This window comes from Silene latifolia, chromosome 1, assembly GCF_048544455.1.
Source record: "Silene latifolia isolate original U9 population chromosome 1, ASM4854445v1, whole genome shotgun sequence".
Classification (NCBI taxonomy): Eukaryota; Viridiplantae; Streptophyta; class Magnoliopsida; order Caryophyllales; family Caryophyllaceae; genus Silene; species Silene latifolia.
The window spans coordinates 59406460-59418640 of record NC_133526.1 but is presented as its reverse complement, the minus strand read 5'-3'; the positions used below and the strand labels follow the sequence as shown (position 1 = coordinate 59418640).

General features: G+C 35.0%; 1 protein-coding gene across 1 annotated transcript; it reads right to left on the bottom strand.

Annotated features, from left to right (window-relative positions):
- Positions 1–630: 630 nt before the first annotated feature.
- LOC141647721 (ubiquitin-like-specific protease ESD4) lies at positions 631–11965 on the bottom strand (the record flags this gene model as incomplete). Its single annotated transcript, XM_074456019.1, has 8 exons — positions 631–891; positions 1848–2033; positions 9759–9878; positions 9961–10046; positions 10939–11044; positions 11147–11240; positions 11331–11410; positions 11525–11965. Coding segments are annotated over 8 exons (1374 nt in total), but the record flags the coding sequence as incomplete, so codon positions are not given.
- Between the last annotated feature and the right edge of the window lie 216 nt (positions 11966–12181).

Below are 12181 nucleotides of genomic sequence, written 5' to 3'. Positions count from 1 at the left end.
AATCGACTAATTTTATGTTTGATGTCGCGCGTTTTTGTTTTTTTGGTTTGATTTTTTGCGCGTGGTATTGTATTGAATAAAGTGTGTTATTTCATACCGTCCTCAATCCTCAAATATATAGCCGTCCTCACGGATCCAAGATATATATATATATATATATATATATATATATATATATATATATATATATATATATATATATATATATATATATATATATATATATATATATATATATATAGAGAGAGAGAGAGAGAGAGAGAGAGAGAGAGAGAGAAAGAGGTGGGATCCGGTGAGAACGACCATTCGGTGAGAACGGATATCTACCCACACCAATTAGTAAGATTAACAACAAATACTACCTGACAATTTAGTCAAATTAAACCCAAACAAAAAACCCATACAAACTAACACGATCTACACCCACATATCACAGTCAGCCACCGCCATAGACATCACCGGCAGCCACCACTGCCGTCAACATCACCGGCCGACATCACTGACAACACCACACACCGCAAACCATTATCACCAATGCACCTCCGACACAAACACAACCAGATCCGCTATTCTCACAAGTCACAACACTCATTCCCCATCACCACCAACCACCTGTCGTCGCCGTCGTCATCAACAACCAGCATGGTAAGCGAGGTCGAACATTCCCGATGACGTCGCAACTCCGGCTACACCATTGAACACCACCAATCTCCAACATTCCTGATTTTCAAAGCCCAAATCTAGTTTCGCCTTCATTCGATTGTTGTCGCCGATGACGACAACCAGTAAAATGGCGAGCCACCGACGAACAACCATAATACTGACGCAACTCCGGCGAGGCCATTGAGCATCACCAATAAATCTGCCTTCATTGGATTGCTCCTTCTTCCCCTTCAACCACCAAATTAGATTATTTATTGATTAATATTGGCATAAATCTACACGTATTATTGATGTATCTACACTAATTTTTGATGTATCTAGGCACTATTTTAATGTATCTAATATATATATACACAAAATTAGTTATTATCAGTAGGAGTACCATACCTGTTTCTTTACCATTTATGTGATATTTGTACAGTTTTTTTTGGGTACCCTGGTCATTTTTTTATTAACCCCGAATTAATATATTTAAGTGGTATTCTAGTAAGTCATGAGTCATGCTGATGGAAGAGGAATGTATATTTGGATCATATAAATGACCATTTCTTTGTTTCCGTCAAACTATACTTTGTAGATGATGGTTGTGAATGTATCTAAAGCAGAGACATTAATAGATGGCTAAAACTGTATGTGTGGGAATTAAATCTACAATGCAAGATGGTATTAACAATTTCTGGAGGGTCCATTTATTACGTTATCTTTGTAACAGGTCGACTAGCCGCTACAAGCATGGAATTGGATTAAGCTATTGGCTGCGAAGAGTATAATAAATGAGTCATTTAAGCTAGAAACTAGCCGCGAGTACATTCATTTTATTCACTGAATGCTCAACTTAAAACTTATAGGTTTGTACTTCTTGGATCGAGTCATCTTTTATCAGCACCGAGTTTCTAAAAGAACAATGCCAATTTTAAGTCGAAACAAGTCACTATTAACTTGGGAAGATGGGAAACAAGTAAAACGTGATCAGATGTTGGTGGTAACAGTTGTCCAAACTTTAACTTAAAAAAAGTATTGATCAGTATTCATCAATAGCGAAGGGCAACCATATTAACTGACCAAATCAAAATGCCAGCACAAATGAAGAAACATGGAAGGGATTCATACAATTGAATTCAATTGATCAACTGATATACTGTATGATTACAACTATCGCTTTCGGTTTTTCAGCACAAATGAACAGCACCAATCTCCAACATTCTTTCAAAACCCAAAACTGGTTTTGCCTTCATTCGATTGTTGCCGCCAATGACGACAACCAATAAGATAGTGAACCACCGACGGACAACCATAATGCTGACGCAACTCCGGCGAGGCCATTGAGTATCACCAACAAATCCGCCTTCATTCGATTGCCCCTTCTTCCCCTTCAACCACCAAATTAGATTACTTACTGATTAATATTGACAGAAATCTACTCGAATTATTGATGTATCTACACTAATATTTGATGTATCTAGGCACTATTTTAATGTATCTAATATAGATACACAAAATTAGTTATTAGGTACATTAAAATTGGTTTGAGATACATCGATAAATAAACTAGATACACTAATTTCGTTTAGCTCCGACAGTGATGGATCCGATGATAGTTGGGCGAAGAAAGTAACTGAGTTTTCTTCGACGAGCGAAACCTTCTTATTTTTTGTAAATCTAAAAAATGGGATATTTCGGTAAAGTTCACAAGTGTTGGATACAGACTGCGGTGAAAAGAAAAAGGAGGGAGGTCGTAGTCGCCTGAGAGCCGCAATAATTAGGGTGATCTCTGTTCGATCTTAATTTAGCTTCCATCAGAAAACTCCGGTCATCAGACGACCAACAATAGGCTCAATGGTGGTGACGGAGTTGTGCCTGCATCAGGGATGTTCGTCGGCGTAGCTAGTGATCGACGTGGGCAGCGATGGTAATAGGTAACGATGAGAAGACGAGGGTGTTTATGTTTTGATGAGAGAGCTGGAAATGGCATAAGGTATCTGATTGAGTCAAGGTTACACCGGCGGCGGTTTCGCTGTGCTCCGGCGAGGTGACCGATGATGGGTTGGGTGGTGTTAAGGAAGAGGGTGATGTTGGGTTTGATTGAAATGTGGGGTTGGGGTAACTGAGTCAGGGAGGTATTGGGTTTTCTTATTGATTTTGGTTGTTATCCGTGAGATTTTAGTTAAGTTAGTTTGTTCTCACCGTTCTCACCGAATGATCGTTCTCACCGGATCCTAAATCTATATATATATATAGAAATAGAAATAGGATCATATGAGTTGAGTTTTTTTGGTGAGTTACCCCTCTAAATCTGAACCACTAATCTAATCTAAGATGGATGGCTGAGATTAGATCTTACTCAACCTACAAATACCCTCTTTTCCCTCAATCTCCCCCATTATTAGAAAAAATCACTCTCTCTCCTCCTTCAACCTCTAAAAACCAGAAAAAAAAAGAATCGATACAAATTATGAAATTCAATCTTCATCAATGTCGTTCAAGTTGCAGCTACAAACTCAGTCTTCATCATACTCGTTCAAATTCGTCATGAATTAAGGAGATTTCGTCGTCACTTTCACCTCATCTTCGTATTTCTCTTCAATTTCACTATAGGTAAGTACTAATTTTGTTTTTCTAGATCTGATTTGTGCGTTTTCATTATCGTTCTTATCTAATATTCGTTTCATTTTCGTTGATTCGTTGTATATCCATTTGTTCTTATGTCTTTGTTGTTAAATTACTTGTTCTCTCGTTGTTTTGCCAATAATTTATAAGGTTTTGAGTTTGAGATGAGAATTCTAAATGATTTTGTGCATTTTCATGTTGTTTGTAAGGTGTTTGAGTAGGTTTATAATATCTCGGATTTTGTGGTTAATCTGTTAATAATAATTATTGTATTACTTTAACCAAGTTAAATGTATTATTCAAACTCAGTTATTGTATTTTGTAGTTACTTCTTGTTTGCTATGTTTGAATATGTTCTGTTAGTAATAGTTATTGTATTACTTTAACCGAGTTATTGTATTATTCAAACTTAGTTATTGTATTGTTTTAACTTAGTTGTTTTAAATTAGAGTTCTTGTAAGATGGTTTATTCTTATATAATCTGTTTATGTTGGTTATAATAATATTACATCTCAATTATTGTATTGTTTTAACTTAGTTATTTTAATTTGGAGTTATTATTGTGGTCTTATATAATATGCTTATAGTCGGTTATATTAATATGCTTTATTTCTCTAAAATATCCAGTTATTTTATAGTGGTTTTACGGTTATTTCAATACTTATAGGTGGTTATTGTATATCAGTTGCTTAGTTATTTATAACTTACCCCCTTTTTGTTTTTATTTCTTTCAGTGAGTTTGTTGTTTGCTGGTTCAACCCTCATCAATCGGCAAGACATGGTTCTCGTTGGGAAGAAATACGGGTGGAAGAACCGTGGAAACAACAACAAGACACGGCTCTCCTTGGAAGAAATATTTTAGACGTTGTATTCGAGAAAAATATATGTAATATTTGAGATGTTACTATTATTAGATGTATTATTTGAAATGTATAGATGCCTTTATGATGATGCTTAGATATAATTTTTTGGAAATATTTAAGTGTAATGTGCTGGAAACAAAATAGTTATATAATGAAAGTAAGTGGTTTTTTTAACCTTGTTATATATATTATTATTTCATTTTTCATATTTACTATTGCATTAACCAATCTCAATTATTGATTGAATGAAAATGATTAGTTATGCAATTAAACAAGATAAACCAACACAAGATAGAAATTTGAATATATTTGAGTTTCATCTCAATACAATAACACGATTTACTCATTACAATAATTGAGTTTCTGCATTACAATAACTACAAATATCAAAGTTTTACATTACAATAACTGAGTTTCTACATTACAATAAATGAGGTTCTACATTGGAATAACTACAAATCTCAGAGTTTCTACATTACAATAACTGAGTTTTGCTACATTACAATAACTGAGTTATTCAATTAAACAAGATGAAAACTAACAAAATAATGACCAAGTATATACATCAAATTTTCCATTGAACGTAAATTATCCGCGTCTATCGTGATTCAACCTGCAAATCACCAAAAGGTAGAATATAACTTAACAGAACACCAAAGAAGTAACTGGATTGTAAAATAACTATAACTGACGAGTCAATAACTTAAACACATATAGAATAACTGACTTTATTCATTACAATAATCGAGTTTCTACATTACAATAACTACAAATACAAGAGTTTCTACATTACAATAACTGAGTTTCTACATTACAATAAATACAAATAACAGAGTTTATACATTACAATAAACTGAGTTTCTACATTACAATAACTGTAAATGCCATGAAACATTATTCTCAGTAAACAACTAAGTTAACTATAAAATAACTACTTTCTTCATTGAAATGACCAAGTATATACGTCAATTTTTCCATTGAACGTCAATTATCCGCATCTACCGTGATTCCACCTGAAAATCACCAAAAAACAGACTATAACTTATCAGAACACCCAAGAAGCAACTATAAAATACAATACATGGGTTTTGATAATACAATAACTGGGTTAAAGTAATACATTAATCGAGATGTAATGTTAGAAAACTAACGAGTGAACATGAAATTTGAACATATTTGAGTTTTATCTCAATACAATAACACAATTTATTTATCAGAATAACCGAGTTTCTACATTACAATAACCGAGTTTCTACATTACAATAACTGAGTTTCTGCATTTGAATCACAACTAAATAACCACGTTTCTTCATTACAATAACTGAGTTTCTAAATTTAACTAGACATTTTAACAAACAGTTGGTATGCTAATCTATATTACCAACAAATTTTCAGGATTATGATAATAAATTATCAATCAAATGTCAAAGGTATGATAAACAAGCATACTAACGGAGTAGCAATTGAAATAACTCGCAAAATAACAGTTATAATCTACGCTTACCTTCGTTTTGTCGATTTGCGCTAGGGTTTCTGCAAATTTTGGGCAAAAACTGACGATTGATGCGTGTATCAATCAAATTGAATGAAGATAATGAATTAATTTCGTATTTTCGACTTGAATTACTCCGGTTTTGTGAAGATTTGATTGGATTATGCCATGAATTTGAAGAAAATAAGAAAAAAGAGGTGAAGAATGAAGAAAGCAGGAGAAAAAAAGGGAAAACGTAAGAATGAGTGGAAGAGAGAGAAAAAAAAAGTCTGTGTATTTTTTTGGGTATAATCTCAGCCCTTGATCTTGTTAGATCCAATGGTATATAAATGCGGGGGTAACTCACGAAAAGTGGCAAACTCACAGGATCTTGCCTATATATATATATATATATATATATATATATATATATATATATATATATATATATATATATATATATATATATATATATATATATATATATTTAGGATCCGGTGAGAACGACTATTTGGTGAGAATAGTGAGAACGACTAGTATCTAAAGAATACAGCTAACATTAATCAAAAATTAAGCGCGCCCAAACCAGTGATATTACAAGTCCCACCCCAAAATTCCCACTAACTGAGAAGAGCCCACCATTCAAGTTCCAACATGTCAGGCTTCCACCACCAACAGACGGCAACCACTACGACCAGCCACCACCACGACCACCAACATACGACGCCGACGACGACACAACTAACATCATCATACGACGGTGAGCCTCTTACTCTCTCATTCCCAACCAGTAACTGTCGCGACTAGATTTGCGGTGCGGCGCGGTGCTTCTCGTGGCAAGGAACCTGATTCGTGACAAACAAGTCGTCGGCGACAAATACTTCAGCATCCTGAAATTCGGCAACAACTGATTTTCATTTGTATGCATTCTCACTCTTTCACCAGCCAACATCTAATGACTACACCACCCATGACACACCTACATTATTTTCCCATCAATTTCAATGTATCTACACTAATTTTCGATACATCTAGCCAGTATTTCAATGTATCTAAGATAAATACTCAAAATTATTTATTAGGCACATCAAAATTGCTCTGAGATACATCAAAATTACTCTGAGATACATCAATATCAAATTTGGTCCGATCTTTAATTTGATGATGAATCTGATGATGGTGACGGAGAAAGCAAAGGTGATGGTAATGAGGAGATCTTTAGTGGTGCGACTTGGCATGACGCTCCTGAGGTTGACGACAGCGATTGTTCTGCTGAAATGCAAGTTCGTCCGGCGAGGATATCGTCGGAGCTCTGGCCGCATACGAGTATAGAAATTAGATTTGTGAAAGAGGATGAATTGTGGCCGGAGCAAAGGAAATTAATGGTGAATTGGGGGAAATTGGATTTGGGATTGATGGATTTAATTGATGAGATTATTGTCGTAGCTCTGATTACATTGCTCTTGTTAAGCTTAATGGTTATCAATGGTGAATTGGGGAAATTAGCAAAGGAATTGGGATTTTCTTGGTTAGTTAAAAGACGGGATTGAAGTTGTAAAATGAAGGAAACATGTGGGGCCTGATGGATATAATTAATAGGTTTAATTCAATACGTAATATCAGCCGTTCGTTTCACTCTCATCTAAGGGAGGAAGATCGTTCTCACCGTTCTCACCGAGTGGTCGTTCTCACGGATCTTACCTATATATATATATATATATATATATATATATATATATATATATATATATATATATATATATATATATATATATATATATATATATATATATATATATATATATATATAAGGGTTCTCATAAGTCCCTTACATCTTATGAGTCCCTAAGTCCTTATAAGGACCTTAGGATGGAAGGGATGGAGGGATGAGATTACATCTTGATGAAGGGCCACAAATTGATCTCCCCTAATTAGCTTCCTAACTCAATTAATCTCCCTTCTTAATCCTCCCCATTCTCATAACCTCCTCTCATCAATTCATTCATTCACCTTTTTCAATAATTCACTCCCTCTCTCCTATTCATTCTCTCCCAACAAAAAAAACCCAAAAACAAAAACCAAACAAATAACAACTATGCCACCACCACCAACTCCCAGCCCCACGCCGCCACCCCCACACGACCGCAACACCCACCACCACCATGCCAATCCTCCTGCCATCCCCGCCACCTCTCCTCCCCGCACCAACATTAAACCTCCACAACCCCTTCCACCGTGACTAACGACAACAACAAATCGACCCCACGACAACCACCATTCCCACCACACGCCTCCCTCCTCCTACCGCACCGACGACCGACAACCAGCAAAGCTCCTGCCGCCCCGACGTACCAGATCTGCTTCCTCTCCCCTTTCTCAAACCGCCACCACCCACGCCTTCCTTTTCGTTTTCAGATTTTTTTTTCCATTTATTTATTTTTTAAAAAAAAAAAATCGGTGGTGTTGATGGTTTTTGTAATGTCGATGTGCTTTCCTCTTGAGATATGCTTTTCTCATTTTTTTTATTATTTTTAAAAATTAGGTGGTGATAATGGTATGTTAATGTTGTTGTTGCTCCTTTTATTTTTTCAGATTTCATTTTTTTATATTTTCAGATTTTTGCTTTTGTTATTGTTAATTGACGGAAATGTTTGTTTTTTGTTATTGCTTTTTTTCAAATCTCCCTGTTTGTTTGTTGTTATTTTACAGATCTCGTTTTTTTAGTTGAATTGTTTTATGTTTATTTTGTTCCTTATTTTGTTCCTTGTTTTTTTTAGTTAATTTACGACTAGTTTTTTTATATATATTTTCAGATTTTTTTTTGTTCATATTTATTAAATTTACGCTATTTATGACTGAGGTTACACTATTTACGGCTAAAGTTATACCCTTTTAACATTAAAGTTACGCAATTTACGACTAAAGTTATACCCTTAAAACATTAAAGTTATACTATTTATGACTAAAGTTATACCCGTAAAACATTAAAGTTATACTATTTACGACTAAAGTTATACCCTTAAAACATTAAAGTTATACTATTTACGACTAAAGTTATACCCTTTTTACATTACTAGTTGTCTCTCCGCGCGCGGTGCGCGCGGAGATCCAAGACGTGTTTCCATTTGTGTTGCAGCGAATCTGTTTATGGCGTAGACTTTGCGAGAATTACTGAATGTATGTTGCTGTAGTTGTGTTTTGTTCTAGTGTCTAGCTTTCTTTTTTACGTGTAATGTTCAATGTAGTTGTCCTAATTTGACGTTTTATTTTCTTATTCTATTGAACCGTCTTCAAATATTTAGCGATACAATTGTCATTTGTGCCCCTTATCAAATCATTCGGTGCACGAAGAAACAATAGAACTAAGTATTCTTTTTACATTTAATGTTGTTCTTTGAACTGATAATTGTGATTAAAACAATTGAACAATTAGTCTATGTTAAATTTGGTGCTTTTACCATAGGATGTTACAATTTGACTATTTCTGTCAAAAGTCTTAAATGTCAGAGGATGTTTCACATTGATACTTGCCTTTCAAATTCTGGAGTTGAAGGTTAAAAATTGGCAATTGATAAATCAATATTCTTGTATAGCTCCTTCGCATCAATCATAAGATATTAGTTTTAATTTGTAAAATTAAAAAATCTTGCAAATTGAAAGATATGGATAGATTTGGATGTTGGCATCAATTAAAACACTGCAAAATGTTTTGCTTTTCTTTTGAAACTATCTAATATAATTTCATCTTATGTTTTCTAGATGAAAAAAAAAATATACAAATTCACTGTAAAACATCATCCGATTTAGGTATTTGTCCATAGCATTTATTCTTTTTATATGCACAAATCGTTATTAAAAGTAAAGATTACTTTATTAGTATATACTCATATACTTTAATAATAATTTTTAAAATGTATTGGTATACACTCACAGTGTACGAGAAAACCAATGTTGAGAAAACTAACATGACGCCTCAATTGTTAAAATTTAATCAGATCAAATCAATACTATAACACGTAAATCAGACAGGCACAATTCCCAGAAATTAATGGATATCTTATAAGCGCGAGTATTACTTCGGAAACACAACTAAAGTTAGTCATCGACTCATCGTAAACAGCATCAGCGTAGTTAGATCAGCGACAGCACGATACCAGTACTCTTAGAAGCTGAGAATCTCTTCCTCCCAATGAGTCCAGATACTGAAATTTCTTGTCCTTCTTATTAAAAACTGCCAAGCACCAATGTACCTCTTTATGTATAGGTATAAATATCTGGCATCGTCCAAATTAGTGGTCAGTAAACATAATAAAAATGCAGAACAGTCAAATTTTTAAGCTAAAAAGCCCAACTTACTTTGTCACACTCACTGAGCTTATACCCAATCTTTCTGAGAGAGGTCCATCTTTTCACAGCTTTATAATCATACCCATTCCTCCCACCTTTTTGCATTCATAAGCCAGGAAGCATTGAATACTACAATCAATCGACAATAAACAAAGAAAGCACAACTTATTGCAGCCATATACTCTGTATGAATATCAGTAGGAAATACAACGATTGCTCTCCTGCGTGCCCGTTTAGCAGCAGGGAGAGAGTCGAGGTTATTAAGCCCCCTTAAGAACCACAAATTGTTTCGTGCATATTGTTTTACCATTCAATTGTGTATCTATTTGACTGAGCTTGCAAAATACTCCTAAATTATCGAATAACTAAGTGATGCAGATAGGAAAAAAAAGCATAAAAATAGTAAGCAAAAAATGTGGTGACAAATTAGATAAGAATGGTACAAGAAGCAACAAAAGCACACGGGAAAAAAAAATTGATTAGTAAATGGAGACCTGTAACTCCGAAATTGAAATCAAAAGACATGATATGCCTAATCCTTCCCTTATCAAAAGATTCTACAAGAGGTCATTGAGTAATGCTAATGCTAAAACATCATATGACATATATTGCCCTTACCCTATTTATTTAGTAAATGTAACCAGTTAAAAGGCTAAAAACTCAACCAAGAATAAGTTTACGTCACAGTTTCGTAAACAATAAGATATATTAGTTTCATATTGACTTATGGTCAAAGTATTCCATGTTGGCTGGCTGGCCGTTTAATTGGGTGCTCCAAACAGGAGTAGAGATGTTTCATAGATAATGCATAGCGAATTAATCCAATGTAACTTATATATAGATGTAGACATAAGCAGATCAACACAAACAAATGACCAAAACCCTACCAATACTCCACATGTGGTGTACACCAATTTGAGTACAGACAAAGTACACTTTAACTGAAAGCAAACAAAAAACAGCATAAATTGAACAGCATAAAACTACCACTAACCTTCTTATAAAAGAATGTGTTAAAGAAATGACAATTCAAATATTTCTTCGGCTCTCGTCTTTCCCTTTCTTTCAGCAATTCCAGATACACATTGATGACCTGATATGGAACAAAAAGGCCAAATTTACAGAGATTAAGAAACAGTCGTCAATAACTACTGGAAGTCATATGGAAATGACTGAAGTTCACCAAGCAAATCACCTCATCGTTCAGCCATGCACCTGGTCGCAGACACTGTAATACTTCACCAGTAATTTGGATATTGGAGTTTTCATGAGTGACCAAAATCTTTCTCCTGTATATGAAGCAAAAGAGAAGTGGTTATACAGGAAAAGCCCAAACCCAACTACTATATACGGAGTACAATCCAGGTTTGAGCCAATACCTGTTAGAATTTGCCATTGCCGGATTAATTTCACTCTCCTCATCCTCAGTAAGGGGCACAAACGGCTCACGCAACAAATCCTACAGTTCAACTACACATTCAGTAATCCAAATATACCCAAATCATGCATTATTATTAACAACGAGGCTCATGTAATGGCACAAGAGAAGAAACAAAAAGATAAGAAAAACAACCTCCTGAGGTTTCTTAAGCTCCTCTTGCTTCTTCTCCTCCCGTTGCTTTCTCCACGACCTCAACGAATGCCACTTGGCCTCATTTGACTTAATTTCAGAACTCAAATATTCCAACTTAGAAGAGTACTTCTTCTCCACGCTCCTGATCAAGTCCTTATACGCCTCACGATCAAGCGACGTCGAATGCAACACATTCCCATCACTCACCATAGCACTCTCCAACCCATTCCTATCCAAATCACGCTCCTCTATCAATAACCCTAACCCTTTCCGTTCATCCAACTTCACCTCATTCCCATCCTCAATAATCACCACCTCACTCGAATCCTCCGATACCACCTCCTCCTTCTCCACCACCTCCTTCCCCACCTGCAAATGCCGCAATGCACCAAATGCAGCAGGGGAGACCCCAAAATCAGGAAGCAGGGGAGACCAGTTCCGAAATCAAATATCACTAAATGGGCAAGTTTGCACAATCCCAATATATAATGAAAGCTGCCCACAAATCTAATTTTGTTAATGAAGTGGCTAACCATAATGTATGGTTAACTGACGCTACTGACCCAATTAAGTAATTTATCCATCCGGTGTTTTGTAAATTAAAAACCATGCAGTAGTAAAACTAACCTTTCCAAGCCCTAGTGATGACCCTCCATC